This window comes from Hemitrygon akajei, chromosome 29 (assembly GCF_048418815.1).
Source record: "Hemitrygon akajei chromosome 29, sHemAka1.3, whole genome shotgun sequence".
In the NCBI taxonomy this organism is placed as follows: domain Eukaryota; kingdom Metazoa; phylum Chordata; class Chondrichthyes; order Myliobatiformes; family Dasyatidae; genus Hemitrygon; species Hemitrygon akajei.
The window spans coordinates 21947066-21972294 of NC_133152.1; the positions used below are offsets into that span (position 1 = coordinate 21947066).

The 25229-nt window shown below is 49.5% G+C and overlaps 1 protein-coding gene across 2 annotated transcripts in view; it reads right to left on the bottom strand.

Annotated features, from left to right (window-relative positions):
- The window catches only part of LOC140718286 (uncharacterized), a 135872-nt gene that overhangs the window by 62105 nt on the left and 48538 nt on the right, over nucleotides 1-25229 (bottom strand). For both annotated transcript variants that reach the window (XM_073031820.1, XM_073031819.1), the window contains exons 6-19: nucleotides 25122-25222; nucleotides 24122-24287; nucleotides 21882-21988; nucleotides 21060-21287; nucleotides 18013-18109; nucleotides 16674-16778; nucleotides 15602-15850; nucleotides 10634-10833; nucleotides 9298-9480; nucleotides 7955-8099; nucleotides 7404-7550; nucleotides 3668-3898; nucleotides 2584-2777; nucleotides 455-582 (exon numbers count right to left, since the gene is read on the bottom strand). In XM_073031820.1, coding sequence (XP_072887921.1) covers nucleotides 455-582; nucleotides 2584-2777; nucleotides 3668-3898; nucleotides 7404-7550; nucleotides 7955-8099; nucleotides 9298-9480; nucleotides 10634-10833; nucleotides 15602-15850; nucleotides 16674-16778; nucleotides 18013-18109; nucleotides 21060-21287; nucleotides 21882-21988; nucleotides 24122-24287; nucleotides 25122-25222 — 2281 coding nt within the window. The remainder of the gene's footprint in view (nucleotides 1-454; nucleotides 583-2583; nucleotides 2778-3667; nucleotides 3899-7403; nucleotides 7551-7954; nucleotides 8100-9297; nucleotides 9481-10633; nucleotides 10834-15601; nucleotides 15851-16673; nucleotides 16779-18012; nucleotides 18110-21059; nucleotides 21288-21881; nucleotides 21989-24121; nucleotides 24288-25121; nucleotides 25223-25229) is intronic.

Below are 25229 nucleotides of genomic sequence, written 5' to 3' on the forward strand. Positions count from 1 at the left end.
ACAAAGAGTGGGGCAGGGAAGTTCACCCCCAGTTTTCTACCCTTCGTGAACACAATGACTCCGCCAGTTCTAATTAAACTGTTCAGACGGTGAGCCTGGGATAAGTGGATTTCAAAGCAGAGCTGTCGTCTGCTCTCAGCCCAGTGTAGTCTTGTGTCTGCCTCCAGCTGTGGGGAGTCGCTCCAAAGCAAGCAGAGCTCCTTGGTCAACTAGTCCTCTTCTGAGACAACGTGTTGGAAGTTTGAGCTCATGATCACACATACCGGAACCGAAGCTGAACTTTCACACATACCAGAACTTTCATGGTTGAACCTGCAGCTCAGAAAAAGGGCAGCCAGTCCACTTCCCTCCCTCTGCAGTGCTTCACTTGTACTGAGCTTTGCAGAACAGGGAACATTTGAGGAAGAGGAGGAATTTGCCATAGACTTGTGCAGGAGGACAGTGTTTGCCTTACCTTGCAGAGCCTCTTTGGCCAGGAGTAGGGCCTGATTCTCGCCTTCGGCCTGTTCCTTTTGCGTCTCCAGCATGGTCAGCCATTGCCTGGTGTCGAACAGCGTCGTCTCCAGGGCCTCCTTCTCAGACCTGGCAAGACAAGAGAGGTGGTCAGAGAGAGCGAGGGGGGGTAGGGAGGAACAGGGTGAATGGAGGGTGAGAGGGGGAATGGAGGGTGAGAGGGGAATGGAGGGTGTGAGGGGGATTGGAGGGAGCGAGGGGGAGTGGAGGGAGCGAGGGGGAATGGAGGCAGTGAGGGGGAATGGAGGCAGTGAGGGGGAGTGGAAGGAGCGAGGGGGAGTGGAGGGAGTGAGGGGGAATGGAGGGTGTGAGGGGGAATGGAGGCAGTGAGGGGGAATGGAGGGTGCGAGGGGGAATGGAGGGTGCTAGGGGGAATGGAGGGAACGAGGGGAATGGAAAAAGCAAGTGGGAGTGGAGAGAGCGAGGGGGAATGGGGGTGCGAGGGGGAACGGAGGGTGCGAGGGGGAGTGGAGGGAGCGAGGGGGAACGGAGGGTGCGAGGGGGAGTGGAGGGAGCGAGGGGGAACGGAGGGTGCAAGGGGGAATGGAGGGAACGAGGGGAATGGAAAAAGCAAGTGGGAGTGGAGGGAGCGAGGGGGAATGGAGGCAGTGAGGGGGAGTGGAGGGAGCGAGGGGGAACGGAGGGTGCGAGGGAGAATGGAGGGTGCGAGGGAGAACAGAGGGTGTGAGGGGGAATGGAGGGAACGAGGGGAATGGAAAAAGCAAGTGAGAGTGGAGAGTGCGAGGGGGAATGGGGGGTGCGAGGGGTGCGAGGGGGAGTGGAGGGAGCGAGGGGGAACGGAGGGTGCGAGGGAGAATAGAGGGTGTGAGGCAGCCAGATGAGTGAGTGCATCCTCCAGTCAATCTCTCACTTGTACAATTTCAACAAGACATTCACCACGCACCCCCATCAAACTCTATCAGGGAGCTTCACATTGAGGCAGGTGGGGTGTGTCAGGGAGTATGACTGCATAAGGAATGGGTTTGTCAAGCAGAGTTGGTGAGGGCTGTTTCACCAGTTATCAGTTCAGATTCATTTACTTATCGCACGCACATCGAAGCACATAGAGCAATGCGCCATTTGCGTTAACAGCCAACACGACCTAAGGATGTGCTGGGAGCAGGCAGGCGGTGGTCCACACATCCCAGCACCGACAACGTGATAAATATCAGCAAAGTCACAGTGTAGAGTACGGGCTGTGCTGGGATCAGAGGAGGTGAGTGTTTCGGTGAGGAGTGGGGCCAAAGCAGATATTGCTATAGTAAGTTTAGTAACGCTTTTTGTCAGATAGAACTAAGAATTACATTGGGGGTGTTAAGATTCAAGATTGTTCAATGTTCACTGCCCACAAGTGTAAAGGACAACAAAATAGTAATTAATCTGCATCTGAAAATAATAATCAGAACATACTGTGAGTACACAAGTTAGCTTATATATATATAGATTGATTGTCCACAGAATGACACTAGTTAGAGGAGTGTCTGTACATAAGGTGACAGACAGGAATTAATACAGTAGTGGTGGTTGGGGGCATGGAGGGGCAGGTTAGTGGGTGGAGGTGTTGATCAGCCTCTCTGCTTGGGGGAAGGTACGCTCTGAGTCTGGTAGTCCTGCCGTGGATCCTCCTCCTTGATGGGAGTGGAACAAACAGCTCCTCCCCCCCCCATCCTCCTCCACACGGGTGCCCCCCAGGGCTGTGTGGTGAGCCCAGTGCCCTACACCCTGCCCACACGTGACTGCGCGGCCGAACAGCCGGATATTCAAATCGTCCAGTTCGCCGATGGCACAACGGCGCAGGGGCTCCATTACGCGCAGTGGTCAAGGATACGTCGAGGGGTCTAACTGGCATCGGGGAATGTTACAGTAAAGCTTTTCTGTCAGTGTTATGGTGCAGCTGCCGGCACACAATTACAATGGATACGTGGTGGGATGTTTCCGAAGCATCACACTGAGAGACGTGCGGCTCGTTGGTCAGCTTTACGAGGTCGAACTTTCCCCACTGAACGGCCGAAGGGCAAGTTCTCGTCACCGGCGTCCCCCCCCCTCCCCCGACCCGGTGTTTGCACGCACCTGACACCTGCCCCTTCATCTGCCAGCGCCCTGTTCTCGCGCTCTGATGCGGTGAGCTGCACCTCGAGGCTCGCCTTCAGCCTGGTCAGTTCCTCCTTCTCTCTGGCCGCGCGAAGCAGCGCCTCGTTGTGCCGCTCAATCTCGTGGCGCGCCTGCGCCAGCTCCTCGCTCACGCTGTTCCTCTGTCGAGTCACCTGCGGGAACACAGTGGGGCAGTTCGGTCTTTCGGCTCACAGGCATAACCAGTTCTACCTAACAGGGTGAGGGTTACTTGCATATTATGTAGCAGGGGGACATGTGATTGATTATTCAGCAGGCGAGACTTCTTGTCCAGCAACCTTTGCCGGTTACTTAGCAGGATAAGGCTACTTTGACACGTAGTTTTGCTGTTTATTCAATAAAAGCATTAGAGTCCAACTCTTATGATTCATTATCCTACCATTCCAAAGTGCCTATGGTTTGGCATCTGGCTCAATATTTGCTGCATTGCTTTCCAACTCGATGGAAGTTTACACACTGCCGATCAACTCACCAAGGGTCCACTTCCCATACTTCCCTTCAGCTACCAGAACCCTGCTTCCTACGCTCACTCTAAACTCACTGGTTAATAAGGGTATTTACTACTTTACTGCGCAACATTTAAAAGGTGCAAAAATAAAAACGCCTCGAGCATTAATAAGGGAATAGCATGCTTTAGTCCAGAAGACGGGCTAATCTACCGTAACGTACACAAGGGATTCTACAGATCCTGAGCGACACACGCAAGCTGCTGAAGGAACTCAGGAGGTCGGATGGCGTCTATGAAGGAGAATAAACAGCCGATGCTTCAGCCAAGACCCTTCATGAGTCCAGATGAAGGATTTTGGTCTGAAACGTCGACTGTTCATTTCCCTCCATAGACGCTGCCTGACTTTCTGAGCTCCTCCATCATTATTGCGCATATTAATCCCGCATCACAAAAATTTGGAGTAGGCAGGTTTATCGGAATTTTGTGAGCAGCTAAGTGGATTTTGGTTTGTAACTCTAGCTGCGTATTCAGCCAGCGGTTCTGCAATGTTAGAACGTACTTTAGCAGTCCCTCTACCTGTCCCAGTTGTTCCTGCAGTTGTCCCTTCTCCTGCTGACAGGTCCTCAGATCCTGCTCCAGGTTCTCACGGCACTGCTCCATCATCCGCAGGGTCTGCTCCAGGCTGTGGCGCTCGTTGTGGAGGTCCAGCTTCTCTTGCTCCAGGCGGACCAGCTCATCCCGGATTGAGGTCTTCTCCTGTTCCACTTCTTTCTTCTGAGCGAGCAGCATCGTCTTCTCATCCTCCAGCTGCAAGTACACAAGAGTTGCAAGCCTACCAATGAAGAGCAAGAGTAGCCTCTCAAACCTCCCATTGCTTAATGACTGATCCGGCTGCAACATCAGACCTATCTTCCCATGTACCCACCCTGCACAACGCTACTAATACTAACACTTACGTCTGGCTGCTGTTTATTGACTTTGGCTCAGCGGTTAACACAATCATCCCTACAATTCTGACCAAAAAAAAATCTCCAAAACCCGGGCCTTCGTACCTCCCTCTGCAACTGGATCCTTAACTTCCGCCGCAGTCTGTGCAGATTGGAAATAGCATCTCCACCTGGCTCGCAGTCAACACTGGCACTCCTCAGGGATGTGTGCTTAGCCCACTGCTCTACTCTCTCCATGCCCATGACTGCGTGGCTGAGCACAACTCAAATGCCATCTACGGATTTGCTGACTGTTGCCAGCAGCATTTCAGATGGTGACGAGGAGGCGTACAGGAGCGAGATAGATCAGCTGGTTGAGTGGTGTCGCAGCAAGAACCTTGCTCTCGACATCAGTAAGACCAAAGAACTAATTGTGGACTTCAGGAAGGGCAAGAAGAAGGAACACACATCAGTCCTCAGAGGGATCAGAAGTGGAAAGAGCGAGCAATTTCAAGTTCCTAGGTGTCAACAACCCTGAGGACCTATCCTGGGCCCAATATATTGATGCAGTTACAAAGAGGGCATGACATCAGCTATATTTCATTAGGAGTTTGAAGAGATTTAGTATGTCAGCCAAGACACTCGTAAATTTCTACAGATGTACCATGGAGAACATTCTAACTGGCTGGCTGCATCACCATCTGGTATGGGGTGGGGGGGCGGGACACTGCACAAGATCGAAAGAAGCTGCAGAAAGTTGTGAACTCAGTCAGCCCCACCCTGGGCACTAACCTCCCCAGCACCCAGAAAGTCTTCAAAGAGCAATGCTTCAAAATGGCAGCGTCCATATTTAAGGACCTCCATCACCCAGGACATGCCCTCTTCTCATTGCTACCCTCAGGAAGGAGGTACAGGAGCCTGAAGACACACACTCAATGATTCAGGAACAGCTTCTTCCCCTCTGCCAACAGATTTCTGAATGGACATTGAACCCATGAACAACACTACCTCACTACTTATTTAATTATCTATATATCTATACACAGACACATTTTATATATATATACATATACACACACACACACACACGTAGAATCAGACCTTATATATACTGTAATTCATTGCCTTTATTATTATGCAAGGTACTGCTGTCGCAAAAACAGCAAATTTCACGAGATATGCTGATGATATTAAATATGCTTCTGATTCTAACACGACTGTGGCACAGTTAGAGAAGCCGCTACCCACGGCACCAGAGGCCTGGGTTCAATTGCTGTCTGTGTGGAGTTTGCATGCTCTCACTGTGACTACCACTCAGAGGGTGTAAATTGCCCTGGTGCTGATGAGATTGGGATTAGTGTAAAATGGATGGTTGATAGCACGGACCCACTGGGTCGAAGAGCCTCACTATCTCTCCAACACTCGATTTAGATCCGCCTTCACAACATTCAAAGATTCCACTGACCTTTGAGGAAGATGATTCCAATTACTCACAAGCTATGAAGAAAAAAATGTCTCATATCTGTCTTAGATGGGTGACACTATTTTTGAACAGTGACCCTTGTTCTAGATCCTCCCAGAAGAGAAACGTCCTCTTCACACCCACCCAGTCAAGGTCTAAAATGTTTCAATCCAATCCCCTCATTTTTCTACGCTCCTGTGCATATAAGCCAAAACTACCCAGTCCTTTGACTCACATATTAATCGATAATAATCCTTCTCTGAACTACTTCCTCTGCATAAACATCATTCTTCAGATAAGCGATCCAGTACTGTGCAGAGTACTCCAGCCGCATCCGTCGTCGAGGATCCTCACCGCTCATCGGGCAGGAGTGCAGACGTACCACACCAGCAGGTTCAGAAACAGCTGCTTTCCTACCACCACCAAATTCCCGGACCTCCCCGCACGACACTAACCCTACCTCAGCAATGGAACACTGCAGGCCGCCTCTTCGCTGTCACAGACTTGCATTTGATCGTCTGTATGCTTTTTTAAAATTTCATTATGGTCCTCCTGTTATTTCTCCACCGTACGGTTATAATATTATAATGTTGCAACTAGTAAGTTCTTCACTGTATTTGTACCTCATCCCACGACAATAAACTGAACGTGACCTGAACCTATCCTCAATGTGAACTCGACCCGAATCTAAGCTCGATGTGAACTTGCTCACAAATCAGCCTGCGACAGGGGTTCCCAACCGTTTTCTCATGCCACAGAGCCTTACCGTTAACTGACGGGTCTGTGGACCCCAGGTTGGGAACCCCTGGGCTATGCCTACCCCGATACTACTGAAAGAGCTCACTGCCTGTCTGCTCAGGAACTCAGGAAACGTGCAGCCCAAGAAAGGGCCAATGTCCCAACACGTTGGATGGAGGTGTGTGCACTGTACCATGGCAAAGGGCTAGTGGTTCTGTTTGGAACGTTAGGAAGGGAAGGGTAAGCAAGGCTCTGAATAAAAAGCTGTCAGTACCTCCAGTTGAACTCTGTCTTTTTCTGTGTTTCCCCCTGGCTGTCAGTCTGTGGTTTTGTATTGCCATGTGCTCCTGTCCCCGCTCCTGCTCCACTCCGGCCCCTGTATCACTGAGTACTCCGTCTCTTGTCTGTTTCTCATTATTACCTGTATTGCTGTTCCTGTGTCCCATCGTGCTCCACCTATCATCTGCCTCTCTGTTTATTGCTCTGTGTATTTCAGTCCTGCATTTTCACCTGTCTGTTGCCAGATTGTGCCAGTGAATTTTCCTGAGCCTTTCCAGCATTTGTATCTGTACTCTGTCTGTCTGTCTGTATTATATCGACTCTGCCTGATTCCTGATTCTGGTTTTTGGATTTCTCTGGATGTTTTGATCTCTGTCTGAACTTTGACGCTGATGTTGTTTGCACCTCGGGATTTGTTACTCAATTAATATCACTGTGTGCACAGTACTGGGTCTGCGATTGGATCCCTGCTCCACTGTCCTGACAAAAGCTTGGACAACTAGCACCAGCACCCTCACTTTCTCTCTCAAGACTGAGTCATAATGAATAAACACAAGAGATTCTGCAGATGCCGGAAAATTGGAGCAACACACACAAGATGCTGAAGGAACTCAGCAGGTCAGGCAGCGTCTATGGAGAGGAATAAACAGTCGACATTTTGAACCCCTTTTATCAGGACTCACCGGAGGATCTCAGCCTGAAAAAGCGACTGGTTACTTCTCTCCACAAATGCTGCCTGACCTGCTTAGCTCCTCCAGCAATTTGTATGTGTGAGCTGTAGAACGATGACTGGCCTTTTTAACGAAGTGAGCGACCAGTTCCAGTCGAAGTGTACCCCACAAGGGGGAGGAGACAAGGATGTGTGGGCCGAGGTGAGAGGAGCTTGAAAAATGAATGGTTTCATTACCACCAGGATGATCTTGTTCAGCTGCACTTTGTCCTGGGCCAGCCCCTCGTTGAAGGCACTCATCTTGGACAGAGAATCCCGCAGGGAGGCCTGCTCTGTCCGCAGCTTGCTCAGGGCCACCTCCATCTCCGCGTTGGTACTCTGCACCTTAGTGGGAGCAAACAATTCCATTCATATTAAAAGCGACTCAGCTTTGAGCTGAACACTTCCCCAGCTTTACACTCGGCCTGACTCTACAAAACAGGCAAATATCTCCGATCGATAGAGAAAACTGAGTGCACGGTAACAGAGGAGCAGGGAGCAGAGAACTCAGGCAAATCCCTTCCCATCACTGGAGGTATCAGCATTAGATGCCTCCTCAAGAAGGCACCATCTATCATTAAAGATCCATACCATCTCCTCACAGCTACCATCAGGCAGGAGGTAGAAAAGCCTGAAGTTTTATTCTTTCTTGTACACTTTGTCTATGTTTTTCTAATGGATGTTGGAAAATAGAGCTTTGTGTACAATCACAAGTTTCCTGTGCATCCTGCCTCAGGTTCCAAGCTTACCTTGGAGAGTGCCTCTTTAATTTCAGCCTTCTCGCTCTCCAGAACCTCCCTGTCCAACGCAGCTTGCCTCAACGCCTCCTTAACCTGCACCAGCTCCTTCTTCACACTTGAGCTCTTTCCTTCCAGCTGCTCGACCAACTTGTGGCTGACGGGAGAAATTTATGCGGATGTTCAGGAACATCTAATCCCAGAGACAGCAACGCTTAAAGGACACAAAATGGGCCCAAATAACACAAGCCACTACAGACTCAAAAGCTCATGGTACGTGTACTCCATATGCAGCCAAAAGGGAAATTGAGGGTAGCATTAGATGAAAGGGAAAGGCTGAAAATGTTGCCGGAACTGGCAACTTGACGATTGGACAATTTCAGCACGTAAAGGAGGACCGAGGTATCGATGAGGAAGGTGGAACTTGAACATGAGAGGAGTCCATCAGGAAACATAAAAAGAGACGTGTAAAAGCTGTATCTGGTAAAAACATAAGAATAAGCAAAAAAAATTAACGTGGGCTCCTCGTACATTGAGACAGGAGAAAGTTTGTAGAGAATATAACTGGTCAAGCCCAGCGTTTAAGTGCTAAGGAAAAGGTAAAGCATACAAACCATGTTCAGCAGGAAGTGCCAAATAGATGTTCCATTTTGGATTTCTCCTGAGATCCTCACTATTGCATTTAAGTATTCTCTAGCCACGTCAATTTACTCCATCTAATACTGAGAAATATCTGAAAGCTAAAGTATGGGATCAGACAACAGCTCAGTTGTCTTAACTCCAGCACTTGCTGTGCCTCTAGCCAAGCGATCCCAGCACAGTTTCAACACTGTATCTGCCCAATGATGCAGGGCAGGTCTGCCCGTTCAAATCCATCCAAGCACACCCAATTAGTCCAGTCTTTGCAGTTAAATCCCCAAGGTACAATGAACTGTATCCCAAGATTTTGAAAGAGATAGATGTGGCGATGTCCATTAACGACATTGGACCTATGCTCTTTATATACACTGAAACGTGTTAAACCCTGACAACAGTTTTCCCTTGCTGGGGAGGGTAGAATCAGGGACCACAGTCTCAAAATAAAGAGTCGGCTATTGTGGACTGAGCTGAAAAGGAATCTCTTCACCCTGAGTTTTGTGAATCTTTGGAATTTTTTGCCCAAGTGGACGCCAGTCTTTGAGTATGTTCAGGTTAGAGAATGAAAGAGTTCTGGATATTTAAGGGAACTAAGAAATATGGGGTTAATGCAATGGCGCTGATGTAAAAAATCGGCCACGATCATATTGAGCGACAGAACAAACACCAGGAGCTGAATGGACTGATCTCACTCCTACCTCTTAGTGAGTATGACTCACCCTCGGTCAACTTCCTTCTGTGCCCTCTCCTTGTCCTTCAGGATGTCCTCCTTCTCGTCCTCCAGGTTGTCTCGCTGCCGCTGCAGTTCCCCGTTGGCCAGCTGCAGCCTCTCGTTCTCCTGCTGCGCCATCTCAGTCTGCAGTTGCAGAGACTGAAGGGTCTTCTCCAAGTTCGACTTCTCACTGCGAAGGACAGGTAACGATCGTTCAACTTTTTCAGGCGGATCAACCAGAGTTTAATTTTATTTTTATTTGGAGATTCAGCATGGTAACTGTTCCTTCCCAGCCACGTCACCAATTACAACCTTGTGATCACTTATCCTACTAACCTGCACGCCTTTGGAATGTGGGAGGGAACTGGAGCACCCGGAGGAAACGCACGCGGTCACAGGGAGAATGTACAGATAGCAACGGGGATTGATCCTGGGTCGTTGGCACTGTAATGACGTTACGATAACCGCTACGCTATCGTGCTGCCTGCACTCAGTCCATCGCTGTTTTATAGACTTTGCTTTGAATGTCAAAATAACGGGCAGCACGGTAGCGTAGTGGTTAGCACAACCCTTTATAGCGCTGGCGACCCGGGTTCAATTCCCGGCGCTGCCTGTGAGGAGTTTGCATGCTCTCCCTGTGACCGCGTGGGTTTCCTCCCACAGTCCAAAGATTAATAAGGTTAATTGGTCATTGACAATTGTCCTGTGGTTAGGCTGGGATTAAATTGGGGGGTTGCTGGGTGGTGTGGCTCGAAGGGCATGCCAGTAAACAAAATAAACATAGGATTTAAATGTGAAGAAAATATTAAGTTTGAGAATGGCAACAACAAAAAACAGTTTAGTGAGTGTATAATAAGGTGAAGAAACACTGTGAACTAAGTGACGATAAATACTGTTCACAGCGCTGACGTAACATCTGGAGGAGCACTTGAGGGAGGCACAGTAACTACAGACTAAGTGCTGATTAAATGGGATCTCTAGAGATAAGTACTTGATGGACAGCAAAGACACTGTGGGCCAAAAGGCCTGCTCTTGCATTGTCTGAATCTATGACAATGATGCTTTACAATTTTCGGGTTGTGACTTCTAGTTCAAATAGAGGGGCAAGAAAAAATATGTAAAGCATAAGGGATATGGAGGAATTTAAGGTGGAGGGTTATATGGGAGGCAGGGTTTAAGGGTCGGGACAACATTGTGGGCCGAAGGGCCTGTACTGTGCTGTACTATTCCATAACAAGTTTTGTTGGGGGAGCTTCATCACAGCAGAGGTCCCAATAGCAGCGAGAGGACATCACTATTGGGTAGGGGATAAATTGGATCAGCAGCATCTCACGCGGTCTCACCTTCCCAGCAGGTCGGCAGAAGAGCGGAAACGATTGGCGTCGCGCTTGGCATCATCCTTGGCCCTCAGCAAGTCCTCGGTCTCCTCCCTGAGCTTTAGGATCTGCTGCTCCAGCGCCCGGCGCTCATTCTCGCTGTCGGCCAAGTGCTTCTTCAGGCTGGCCACCAAGTCGTGGGCTGCTTCATACTTGGCACGCAGTTCCTGTTGGACAAGAGCCCAATGCTGTAACAGTACAGTGGACCGTCTGTGTACAGTTAGGGTGAGAGACCATTGGATGGCAACTTTTGGTAACGTTTTGGATGGCAACATCAGCGTTACAGAGTTGGGTATTGTTATACCAAGGGTGCAGGGCTCTAAATTTGTTGGTTGGATCCTACCCATAAGACAAGACAAGATTTAGGCCAATTGGTCCATTAACTAGGCTCTGCCATTCGATCATGGCTGATTTATATTCCTTCTAAGCCCCATTCTCCTGCCTTTTCCCCATAACCTTCGATGCTCTTACTAATTAAGTAACTATCAACATCCGCTTTAAGTGACTCGGCCTCCACAGCCGTCTGTGGCAATAAGTTCCACAGATTCACCACCCTCTGGCTAAAGAAATCCCTCCTCATCTCTGTTCTAAAGCTCAAAGTAAATTTATTATCGCAGTCTATATGAGTCACCGTACTCTCCTCTGAGATGCATTTTCTCGCGGGCATTCAGTTGATCAAAGAAATACAACAGAAACAAGGAAAAACTACACGGACTGACAAGCAGCCAACATGCAAAAGAAGGCAAACTGTGCCAATATAAAGAAAAACAATAAATAGACGGATCAATAAATAACACTGAGAACAGGAGTGGTAGAATCCTTGAAAGCGAACTGGCAGGTTGCGTTCAGTGATGAGTTCGGTTCTGAGGAGAGTGAGGTTATCTGGGGTGGCGATTCTCGAGGAGATGTTGTCAATATTCTGAGACTGAGCCCCCCTGGTTCAGCTCTCGCCCACTATTCGAAACATCCTCTGCACACCCACTCTATCTAGGCTTTTCGATATTCGGTCTCTCTCACGGCAGCCTCCTACATGCATTGTGGAAGCCATGGCGATGTTTGGAAAATGTGCATAATCCAGAAGCCGGGTAGCCAAATAACGAGGCAGGCTGTCTTATTGCTACGTGTGACAACAGTGATTAGGAAAATGACAGCTCATCATCTAAGTGTTGCTCCTGTCATTGGTGGTGATAATATCATGTTCTCACAGTTCCTTACAACATAAAGGAGGCCATTCAGCCCATTGAGTTTGTGCTGGCTCGCAAAGAAACCACCATCAATCTCTTTCCCTCACTAATCCAGTCTTCCACACAAGCTCCTGAATGCCCCTAGCAACGGGCACCCCTTTGGAACGTGGGAGGGAATCCCAGCAGGTCGCTGGGAAGACGTGCAAACTCCACACAGACAGCAGCTGAGGTAAGGATCGAGCCTGGGTCGCTGGACTTGGTGTATTCCTACATTTGTTTTTTGCATGACTATACGTGTGCTTGCTACCTGTTGCTGTGTACGTTCTGCACCTTGGCCCCAGAGGAACACTGTTTTGTTCGGCTTTATTCAATGATAATTCAAGTTGAATTTGATTAGATTCGATTTGGAGCTGCTGCTGTGCCTCTGCGCTGCCGAACGCAGCAGCCGCCTCGTTCTGTGCCGACCTCGGCCAGGGCTGAACACCAGAAGCGTGACCGGACGTGCTTTCCAATGGAGGAGTGCTCTGGGGCTTGCACGATAACAGTAGGAAGTGGAGTGGGATGGAGGGACGCGGGGGTACAAACGTGTAGCTCACTGAAAGCAGCAACACGGGTAGACAGGGTGGTGAAAAAGGCTTTCAGCATTCCGGCCGTCAGTCGGGGCCCTGACAATAGGAGTCGGGACATTACGCTGCCGTTGGAGAAGTCGCTGGGGAGGCTACACTTGGAGTTCTGAGCACAAATTCAGTTGTCCTATTAGAGAAACAACATGGTTAAACTGGAAATAGTGCAGAGAAGATTTATGAGGACGTTGCCAGGATTAAGTATCGGGAGAGACTGGCCAGGCAAGATTTTTATTCTTTGGAACGCAGGAGAATGAGGGGCAATGTTAAAAAAATTATGGGAGGCATAGACTAAGTGGGTGGTAACAGCTTTTTCCTCAGGGAGGAGGAGTCCAAAACTAGAGGGCAAGGGTTTAGAGAGCCAGGGAAAATATTTAAAAGGGACTTGAGGGGCAACTTTTTCAATCAGGGGATAGTAGAACACGTAGTTGAGGCAAAGTTCAAAGTGAACTGTCAAAGTACATATTTGTCACCATATACTGCCTTAAGATCCATTTTCTTGCAGGCATTTACAGGGGAAATATTACAATGGAACTTACGAGAAACTACACGTAAACAAAAATGATACGTACGTGCAAGAGAAGGGAAATGCCGCAAATAAACACTAAAACTGAGGATAGGAGTTGTAAAGAGTCCTAGAAAGTGAGTCTGCAGGTCAGAAGCAGATGCAATAATATCATTTAAGAAGCAATGGGACGGGTACCATAGAGAGTTGGAGGATGTGGACCAAACACGGGATATTGGACCTGTTTGGTTGGCACGGACCTGTTTGGTCAAAGAGCCTGCATCCACACTGTACTGTTCGACAGGGGAAACCAGACTCCCTCAGGGCTGGACTGTGTCCATCTGACAACGGTTCAAGTGTACATCCAGGCCAGAAGTGACTACAGTATTTACCTGTGCCCACTAAGAGTCCAAAATTGGCAATTTACAGAAGCAGCAGCGGAGGGAAATGGGACGGGACTTTGCTCAGCACTGACAATTCTTCTTGTTTTCACTGCTACCATCAGACAGGAGAAACAGAAGCCAGAAGTCCCACACCACCAGGTTCCCGAACAGTTTCTTTCCAACAACCAACGCACACAAAATGCTGGAGGAACTTCAGTCCTGCTGAAGGGTCTCGCCACGAAACGTCGACAATACTCTTTTTCCATAGGTGCTGTCTGGCCCACTGAGTTCCCCTAGCATTTTGTGTGTGTTGGTTGGATTTCTAGCAGCTGCAGATCTTCTCTTGTTTCTTTCTAACACCCGTGAGGTTCTGCACTACCCTAACCCTACCTCAGCAACCTCTTGCTCTACTGTGGACTTGCCTTTGTGTCTTTGATTTTTCTTCGTACTAGCATCGTTCTCTTGCAGGCTCTTTACAACACTATGATTGTGTTTTATTTTTGCACTAGTGTTTCGGTTTGCAAAGTCCCTTTACTGCACTGTGTAACTTGCATTCTGTGCGTTGCCATCTGAACCTACATGCCTGAGGTACTTCTGCAAGTTTTCCATTGCACCCGTCCCTCGCCGTACTTGTGCACGTGACAATGAAGACCATAAGACTATAAGATATAGGAGCAGAATTACTCATCTGGCCCATAGAGTTTGCTCCGCCATTTCATCATGGCTGATCCATTTCCCTCTCAGCCCCAATCTCCTGCCTTCTTCCCCGTATCCCTTCATGCCCTGACCGATCAAGGATCTATCAATCTCTACCCCAAATATACATAAAGACTTGACCTCCACAGCTGCCTGTGGCCAAGAATTCCACAGATTCACCACTCACTAGCTAAAGAAATTCCCCCTCATCTCCGTTCTAAAAGGACGCCCCTCTACTCTGGTCTCAGACTCTCTCACCATAGGAAACATCCTCTCCATATCCACTCAGTAGAGGCTTTTACCATTCGATAGATTCCAATGAGGTCACCCCTCATGCTTCTGAATTCCAGTGAATACAGGCCCAAAGCCATCAAGCACTCTTCATATGACAAGCCTGGAATCATTTTCGTGAACCTCCTTTGAACCCTCTCCAGTTTCAGCACACGCTGTAAGATAAGGGGCCCAAAACTGCTCACAATACTCCAAGTGAGGCCTCACCAGTGCTTTATAAAACCTCAACATTACATCCTTGCTTTTATATTCTGGTCCTCTTGAAATGAATGCTAACATCGCATTTGCCTTCCTCACCACAGGCTCAACCTGCAAGTTAACCTTTAAGGAATCCTGCACAAGGACTCCCAAGTCCCTGCACAAGGACTCCCAAGTCCCTTTGCACCTCAGATTTTTGTATTTTCTCTCCATTTTGAAAATAGTTAACCCTTTCACTTCTTTTACCAAAGTGCATGACCATACACTTTCAGACACTGTGTTCCATCTGCCATTTCTTTGCCCATTCTCCTAATCTGTCCAAGTCCTTCTGTAGCCTCCCTGCTTCCTCAAAACTACCTCCCCTCCATCTATCTTCATATTGTCTGCAAGCTATGCAACAAAACCATCATCCAAATCACTGACATATAACATAAAAAGAATCAGCCCGAGCACAGACCCCTGTGGAACACCAGCAGCCAGTCAGAAAAGGCCCCCTTTATTCCCACTCTTTGCCTCCTGCCAATCAGCCACTGCTTTTTCCATGCTAGTATCTTTCCTGTAATACCATGGGCTCGTAGCTTATTAAGCAGCCTCACGTGTGGCATCTTGTCAAAGGCCTTCTGAAATTTCAAGTACACATATCAACTGATTCTCCTTTGTCTATCCTGCTTGTTATTTCTTTAAATAATTCCAACAAATCTGTAAGACAAGATTTCCCCTTGAGGAAACCATGCTGACTACGGCCTATTTTATCATGTGCCTCCAAGTACCCTGAGACCTCATCCTTAACGATCGACACCAACATCTGCCCAACCACTGAGGTCAGACTAACTGGCCTAGAGTTTCCTTTCTTCAAACCTCTCTCCCTTCTTGAAGAGAGGAGTGATATTTGCAATTTTCCGGTCTTCCAGAACCAGGTGATTCTTGAAAGACCATTGCCAATGCCTCCACGATCTCTTTCAGAACTCTGAGGTGTAGAACGGCCGGTCCGGGTGAAACGTTTTGCGATGGAGTTGGCTCCACGTGGGTGGCCAAGGTGCCCGGTATTTCCTAACCTGTATCTGGAGCTGCTTCTTCTGCACCGCGCCCTGGATGGCCGAGCACATGGAGTCGGCGATGGCGGGCGACAGGCGGTGTCCCGGCGAGTGGCTGCGGCGGGGCGAGGGGCGCCGGTGAGGTGATGGCGTGCGCAGGCGTGACGAGAACCCCAGGGGGCTGTACAGAGAGGAGTCCGTCTCGGCGACCTCGCCGGTCCGCTCAGCGGGCACAGTCTGAGCCCCGCCGTCGGCGTCAGTAATGATGACCTGCACAGAGAGCATGGTTAGTGGGGCTGGTTACCCCGGTTACTAGCGCCAGAGCCCCCACCACAACAGCAAACAATCCAAAGTCAAATACAGGTCCCGTCTTGAATAAGCCGGGTTACAGAACCTTCCCCAGGAAGCTATCAACTCTCGCTTGGTAAACTCCTCGGAGGGGATTCTACAATATGACAGAGAGGCCATTAACGATAAACAGGTGGGGAACGTGCCACGGATAACCGAGATAACGGACCCATCACACATGGACTGAACACGCTTGAAAGTCTTTACTGACAACTGGCTTCCCGGCTGGAGTCGGTGCTGCCCCCTAGTGTTCGCTCGGCAGAAGACAAGCCGCATCGGGGTCGACTGCAGATTTCAGCAGTGTACGTGGACTCGGGGTCTGGACTTTTTTCTTGCACGGCTGCATTTTACACGTGCTTGCTAGCTTGTGTGTGCTTTGTGCCGTGTGTGACTGTTGGTGCTGTGTTTTGCACCCCGGCCCCGGAGTAACGCCGTCTAGTTTGGCTGTAGTCATGGGCATTCATGTGCGTTTGACAATTAAACTTGAATTGAATTGAACTACTGCGACTCTGCAACGATTAACAACAAGCAACCCAGAGCGCCGAGCAGTCTCGGACGTGCTTTAATCCGATTTCCGTCTCCTAACCCAGGGGATGCTGAAGGTAACGGCAGCTACACCAGCACTGGCTCGACTGTGACCAGGTAATTAAACACTGACTACTCCACGGCATTGCCCACCGCAGCCCGTGAGCGAACTGCGGTGAAATTTATTAGAGCACCACATCGGGACCAGGTTTGCACTCACCTGGGTAATGTCTCTCAGTATCTGATGCAAAGATTCCACCTCTGCTTTCACGGACTCAAACTGAGCCCCATCCTGAACGCCTTGTGCCTCGGCTCGTCTCGACTCCTGCCAGGGCAAATGAGCCACCATCAGGAACCCAGCAACCACACCGTCTCTCAGCCCCCAACTCAACACGTGCGGCTCAACTGTTGCATGCCGGGATGAAAGGGGTTATTTTATTTCTTTTAATTCTTCTCCCTTCAAATACGATTCTACGACTAAACTGTGCGCGACTGGAACCTGTGACGTACATTTAGATGGTGCGCTTTTGGGCCGATTAAGTGAGCCGGCGCTTCGCTGTCTCCGAGGGAGTTCGATGGGGTTTGGGGTGCAGTGTGCAGCTTGGAGGCAGAGACCGAGCCCGTGATCAACTCCATGGCTTCTCTCTGATGGAGCCGTCGGGCAGGGTTGAAGTCGCTGGGAACAAGAGCAGAGGATGATCTGCGTTTGAATGGTCTCCCTCTCGCTAGCTGCCGTCGGAGGAAAGTGCAGGAATCTTGGGGGCGGCGAAGCTGCAGACTCGTTTTGGGGGAATTTGGGGTTCGTGTTGCGTGTGTTTCTGGATTCTGGTTGCTAATTTTTTTTTCGCTATCTTTGAGCGGTTTGATCGGGGCGATCGATGTGGTGACGAACAGCCCTGCAACCTGCGGTGGGTTAGCGGCACGGCGCTGAGCTAATCTAAACCAAATCTTACTGCACTCCTGGTTTGGCATTCGATACTCTGTGTGCTGTTCACTCACTTGGTACGTTTGTGCAATCAGTTCTTTTTTTTGCACGTTGGGTGTTTGAAGCTTTTTGGTGTTTGTTTGCAGCTGACTGCAGGAGGATGAATCATAGAGTTGCATTCTGTACACACATTTTGATAATAAATGTACTTTGATTCTTTGAATTAAGAGGTGGGGAGGAAAAACATGTTGAAGGACGTTTCGGATGCTGGTGCCCTCACTAATAGCAATTTTCAACCATCAGGGGACATTTCTCAGCACTGAAACTACCTCTTCACTTGAGAAATCCCACCAGTTGACACAGTAGCAAGCAACATGAGCCACTACCTGGATCCCAAGACCAGGAGGTATCGGTGTAGCTTTGCCCTAAACTGGAAATGAGAAAGCTTTGCTTTACAATGGTGGTACAAGATTATGAGACCTCTTGCTCCCATAGACCTGTTTTTGGAATGGGGCAATAGGATTCAATTAAGAGTACCCAGAGATTTAACTCTGGGTTAAAATGACGTGGAGCTGCTACTGATACATTGCCGTCGGTGGCATTAGGGCCTGGCCCCCTTCCCGCTCTCACCCACCAGGTTCTCCACCGTCTGGCTCAGGCCGTTGATGGTCTTCTCCTTCTCACTGTTCTGAGTCCTCAGTCGCTCGACGGTCACCATCAGCTCCGTGATCCTGAAAGAAATGCTGGCATTCACATCGTGCTTCACCTGGGCTGGAAGCTAACGGAAGAGGCATTAGAACGTTCCAAACCGCCGGTCTGAGCTCATCCCACTGGGAAAACTGGGGCCGGGGAGGAGATATCCTCCGTCTGAATTCTCCCAGCAACCCTGACGAGCTCCGGAGAATGCAGCGCGGGCAGAGGGAGATGCTTATTCGGTGAGAAGGATGCATCTTTCAGTCACTGCTAAAGTTAGGGGCATGAAGTAAACCAGCACCTTAAAAAAGTATTTAGCTTTTGACAGCATCTTTTATAATCTCAGACCCAAGTATATTACAGCTAAGAAGCTACTCATTCTGTAATCAGTTTTGAGATCAGAGTTACGGTTTCAGAAAAGAGTTTCACACAGGCCATTTCCCCCTGTACCAGCGTTGCTTTGTGATTTATTGGGAATATAGGAGCAACTGGGTGAGGCCAAGTCCCTCATAGGAACAGATCTCAACCGCCTTTAATAACCAAGTTATTTTTATGAACTTGACAACATTTTAGTTTAGTTCAAGATGACCTTTTATTTGTCACATGTACATTGAAGCATACAGTGAAATGCGTCGTTTGTGTCCAATCAAATCCGTTCAGGATCGTGCTGGGCAGCCTGCAAGCGTCGTTACCTTTCTGACACCGACAGAGCACGTCAGCAACTTACCAACCCTAACCGTACACCTTTGGGAACGTGGGAGGAAAGAGGAGCATTCGGAGGAAGACGTGGTCACGGAGAGAACGTACAAACTCCTTACAGCCAGCGGCAGGAATCGAACTCGGTTCTTGCAGCTGGCGACGTGAGCGAGCCGCTACACTACCTCGCCACCCCAGGAACTGAATGTGTGGAGGTGATTACAATTAGCAGCTGGTAAACTCCCTAGCACTTAGCATCCGCAAACTAAGACAAACGTCTTCCCTTCCAGCCCGAGGCTCCCTCAGCTCAGACGTGGCAAATGCATGGTCGCCCTCGTCAGAGAGGAACCGGGTTGGAGCGCCATCTGCTGGCGGGAACAGCAACTGCAGCACCAACAGACCAAACCTGATGACATTAAAACATCTCTGAACTAAAAAAATTAAAAGACGCAGCTTTAAGATGAATGGTGAAAGATTTAACAGAGACTTGAGGGGCAACTTCTCACAAAATCATTCAGAGCCTTCTGCAACCAGAAGCCCTGGATGAACCACGAGATCTGCAATCTACCGAGGGCCTCAGGTTTGGTGACCAAGTAAGACACAAGACGTTCCGGTAAGATCTCTGGAAAGGCACCCCACGTGCAAAGTGGCAATTACGGACTTGAATCACTGGAAGACGCTTGGCAGCTGTGGCAGGGCTCGAACGCCTCCTACAAAGTCAAGCCAAGCGATGTAGGTGACAACAAGGCTTTGCTCCCCGAAGAGCTCAATTTCTGCTCGCTTTGACCATCAAAATGCGGAGGCAACTTCATGAGCTGCCACAGCCCCCGATTTCAGTCTCTGAGGCCAACGTGAGAGCATCCTTCAAGAGGATGAGCCCAAAGAAAGCATCCGGCCCAAAATGGCTACCTGTCAAAGTACTAAAGACCTTTCTCCCCAGGTAGGTTATAGAGTCATAAAGCAACACAAGGATAGAGGCCTTCGATCCACGGCAACCACAGTGCCCGCTGAGCTAGTCCCAATATCCTGTATTAGGCTTATAACCCTGCCATGACCCTCACCAAGTGCTTCTTAAATGAAACCATTGTCCCAGTTCCAGCCACTTCCTAGGCAGCACATACCATATACTCACCTCCCCCCTGCATGAAAAATTACCCCTCAGGCCCCTTTTAAATCTTTGCGCTCTCGTCCTAAATTATGCCCCCGTAGTCTTGGTTGCCACTACCCTGGGGAAAACACTAACAATCCACCTTATTTATCTCACCCATGATCATTAACATTTCCAGCGCTGTAAGTTGTCCCGTGGACAGGCTAAAGCGGGGATTTGTGCTTTTCTGGTCAATGTTGTGTCTCTCGTGCTAAGCGCCTGTGAGGCTGCTGCAAGTGAGTTTTACAGTTCACGTGCACTTGTGCGCACGACAACGACCTCGACTTTGAGCACCTCACCCCACGGTCCGTCTAACCCTCTCCCTCGACCACGTCTGTACCTGGCACCCTCATAAGAAGTGGGCACGCCACGTTAGCGGCAGAAGCAAGGCAACGCTCGCGGGCTGCCCCCAGCATGTTCTCAGTCATTGCTGTCAATGGCGTATTTCACTGTATGTTTCAATAGACACGTGACAAATACACCTAATCTTTATCTTTGTGTTTTTGGCCTGGAGGGCCAGGTGATTCCCAGGAGAAGGCTTCCTGGTGCCGGGGACTCATTGTTGGAGGGAATGGTGCGTTTTTTTGTTTGTTTGTCTGTTTATCTGTTCTGTTTATTTAGAGATTCAGTACAGTGTGGACTAGGTCATCCAAGCCACACTGCCCTGCAACCCCTGATTTCATCCAAGCCTAGTCACAGGACAACTTATGACCAACCAGAAACAAGAGAAAATCTGCAGATGCTGGAAATCCAGAGCAGCGCACACAAAATGCTGGAGGAACTCAGCAGGCCAGGCAGCATCTATGGAAAACTTATTTCTCTCCAGTCCTGCCGAAGGGTCTCGGCCCGAAACCGCGACTGTACTTTTTTTTTCCACAGACGCTGCCTGGCCTGCTGAGTTCCTCCAGCATTTGGTGTGTGTTCGTCTTTGGACTGTGGGAGGAAACCGGAGCACCCGGAGGAAACGCACACGGTCACGGGGGGAACGTACAAACTCCTTACGGGCAGCGGTGGGAATTGAACCTGTACTGTAAAGCGTTGTGCTGACCGCTATGCTGCGTGTGTGTTTGCCTCCCGAGGTTCAGAGATGTAGGGTGCGCCGGGCACCCGCGGCTTTGCCCCGGTCCGCGCGCGCGCGCACCCACCTGGCGTTCTGCTCGGCCTTCTCCTGGTCGCACTTGGCCTGTAGCCGCATCATCTCGCGCACCTTGTCGCGGAGCTGCTCCTCCAGCTGCTCCAGCTGGGCCGAACGCTTCTCCAGCGCGGCGGCCGTGCTGCTCTCCGACTGCCGGAGGTGGCCGCTCAGGTTCAGGCACGAGGCGTGGATCGTGCGCGAGGATCTTGCCAGGTCATTCCGCAGCTCGGACAGGTCCCTGGTGAGGGTTACAGAGGGCGTGAACTCAGTCCCTTCCCCGCCCACACGGTAAACTGCGGGAAAGGCCATTTACCCCAACGTGCTCCGCGATTCCCTTTAAATTAAATGCCGTTAAACATTCCCACCCTCGCCGAACTCTCGGCCTTTTGAACAACAATCAGGGTGTTTTTGAGATGCCCCAACATGCTCCCCACCACACTTTAAATTAAATGCTTCTTACACACACATACACACTCCACCACCCACCATCCTCTCACCTATTTGGACAATGATCGGGCGTTTGTTAAATACAGGGCTAACAACCCCCTCCACACTCCCCTACGTGGATCAGTCACCCAACGAGCAATGTGGTCGCAGGTGAGCACCGTCAGCCGAGGTTACTGTTGTATTTAACTAAGGAAGGAGTCACACTAAAGCCCCGCCATCTCCTCCTCTCCTCTCCCACAGGCAACTGAAGGCAACCGGGAAGGAGAGCCCACGCTAGCCAGCGCAGGAGTTTCTGTGGAATACATTGGGAAGAGATGGGCCCATCAGCAGTAAATCCGCGGCCAGGCTGCCCTCCGGCCTACGTGCTCTATAAACTGTGTCTCACCGTTCACTGGCTGATTTTATCCCACAGAAGTGACGTCTGAAACTCACGACTTGTCTCCAGAGTGTCAGCAGGCGATTGTGTTCATTACTGAAGTACATATTGAAGGACTGCGGACAATGAAAAACACAGAATAAATAAACACTGAGTCCTGATTTAATAATCCAGTTTAACACCAAAATGAAAACACAAGTGCATGACACAGCTGGGGGAGTACACCAAAGACCGAGGATGTACAGGGTGCATCGGTGAACGATACATTGGGGGGTGTACCGGGGGGGGATGCTCTGAGGGAAGTGAGCTGGATTCAGTCAGGCATACACGATATATAAGAGAATTTTAGTCCGGCAGTGTTAAAAATGGAAAATGTGGTTAGCTAGTATTTACATAGCAACTTTTATGATAGAACTTTCTACAACATTTTGCAGTTACCGCCTTTGACTGTTCTAGCTTGGGAAAGGTGAGAGCTAATTTGCATAAAACAAATGTGACAGTGATTCAGATAATTACCAGTGCTGGCTGAGACGAATGAGGTCTTCACTGCTTTCGAAGTATTGCCACGATACTTTTCACATTAAATGCACTCTGTTATACAGCTTCATCCAAAATGCAGCACGGTGACAGTGCAGCACTTCTTCAGAAAGCAGAGAACTTCAGATTTTAGATGTTCATATGGGGTTCCCCGTGTTAAACACTGCTCCCAGTGAGTCTTTCTGTAACCCACTGTAACACTGCACCTTCTCTGAAACCCAGTGTACCCAGTGAGTTCCCTCTGCAACCCAGTGGATCTCCTCGGTAACACCCTGCCCCAGTGTGTGCCCTCAATAAACCACCCTTCTGGGCAAATTTAGCCTACCATAACACCGCGGTTCCTCTGAACCTCACCCAGCAACCTCTGCCACTCTCTGTCCCCAGTATATCTTTTTGCAACCCAGTCTCCAGAGTTTTCTATCCAACCAGTTCCCAATCAGTCTCCCTTGTAAATATTTCTCGCGGTAAATCCGCTCTGTAATAAATTCACTGGGATCGATGTCCCGGTGAACCTCCTCTCTCACCAAGTTCTAGTGAGTGTCCTCAACTCTAGCGAGCGGTTCTGCGATTTCCTCCACGTCCTACCAACCCAAGTGAGTGTCCTCTGCAGCACCTCCTCCGTAATCCAATGTTGACAGTGCGCTTCCAGTTCCCAATGTCTCCCTGGTAACCGATTCTTCCTCAGTTGATATTATAACCCACTGACTATCACCAGATACGGTAGCAAATTTCTACAGATGGTATTGTGATAGGTTGCATCACTGTCTGGTACAGAGGCTTCAGTGCATTCGATCGGACAAAATTGCAGAAGGTCATAGACTCTGCTAATTCCTTCACGGGCATTTGTTTTCCCACCTTTGACGATGTTGAAGTCAGTGCCTCAGGAAGACGGCATCCTTCATTAAGGGCTCTCACCATAAGATATAGGAGCAGAATTAGCCCATTTGGCCCATTGAGTCTGCTCTGCCATTTAATCATGGCTAATCCTTTTTCATCCCTGGCCTTCTCCCCGTAACCTTTGATGCCGTGGCCAATCAAGAACCTATCAATCTCTGCCTTAAATACACCCAACGACCTGGCCTCCACAGCTGCCTGTGGTAATAAATTCTACAAGTTCACCACCCTCTGGCTAAAGAAATTTCTCTGCATCTCTGTTTTAAATGAACACCCTGCTGTGCCCTCTTGTCCTAGACTCCCCACCACAGGAAACATCCTTTCCACATCCATCCACTCTGTCTAGGCCTCTCAACATTCAAAAGGTTTCAATGAGAACCCCCTCATCCTTCTAAATTCCAGAGAGAACAGACCTGGAGCTGTCAAACATTCCCATTCATTCCCATCCCGGACATTCCCTCTTCTCCTTACCACCTCCAGGGAGGAAGCACGGGAGACTGAGGACCCACACTCTGTGGTTTACGAACAGTTTCTTCCCTGCTGCCATCAGATTTCTGAATGATGCATGAACCTATCAACACAACCTATTCCTCATTTACATTTTCTTTTGGTAATTTATAGCCATTTTATGGCTTACTGTAAAACAACAAATTTTGCAAAATATGTCACTGGTAATGAAGTTGATTGGGACTCTGGTCTCCGTAAGCCCATGCAGTTCCCCTAGTGTACTCGTCTCTCCTCGAGTCTGCCTGAGTGATGTTGAGGTAGTTGCACTGTGGTTGACAGCACGAATATCACAGAACCGAGGTCCACAGTACCTCCTCCTCGTGCCTCCACTCCACCTCCTTCTGCTCGAGCTCCTCCCGAGCCTTTGTCCAGTCGGAGGTCAGTTTGCGAATGTCCTCGCTCAGGGCCAGGTTGGCAGAGTTGGCCTGGTCCAACTGCTCTCGGAGCATGGAGTTCACGTGGGTGAGGCTGGCCCCTCTGAAACCGGAGGCAACAAATACATTACCGCAGGTCAGCAGCGCCCTGCCAATCCCTTGTCCGAGCTGTGTGCACAAGGAACGGGCCAGCGGGATCTGGGACAGAATTGGTCAAGGCGTTGAGAAGCTGAGCCCCGATGGGTCACATCTTTACAGAACTTCCCAGCATCCGGCAATACGCACAGAGGGATTACCTGGAATTTTCAGAATGTCTTTGGAGATCACTGGGACTGTGTTAGGGAATAGTTAGAGGAGTTTTTCAGAAAACTGATGAAATCTACAGTGGCTCTGGAATTGGGGATCGTTTTATAGGTGGCCCATGATGGTGCTGGGACACCTGAGGAGACAGGTGCTGGAATCTGCAGCAACAAGCAATTCGCTGAAGGAACTCAGCAGGTCGAGCGCATCCAAGGGAGGAAAAAAAAAATTGTCAACGTTTTGGGTCAAAACCCTCTATCCGATCCTGGTCCAGGGATATTTAAGGGGTCTCCTGTTGTTGGTTACTGGTTGCAGGGGCCTGTTCATACGTGGAAGAACTTTATTGTGGGAAGCAAATGGGGTGAGTTAGAGTCATGGAGATATACTGCACAGAAACAGGCCCTTCAGCCCAACACTTCGATGCTAGCCATCAGTATCTGTTTGGTACCTGAACAACATCTTGTTCCACACCAGGGGAAGACCTTCCTTTTAGTAGCCCCCCACCTCCCACTGGTGAGGTGCAGATTAGGGGAGGAGGAGGACTTCCCCTGGATGCTACTCACACCAAAACCATAAATCGGTTAACCTTTTGGGTCTGGTGCCCCCTTGGCCACAGCAGGTTGACAGCCATACTTGCCTCTGCTGCTCCTCCTCCAGCCGGATCAGGGCATTCTCCAGCTCGTTGCTTTGCTCCTCCTCAGACTGCGCCACCTGTATTTCCGTCACATCCGGGCGGCTCTGGGAA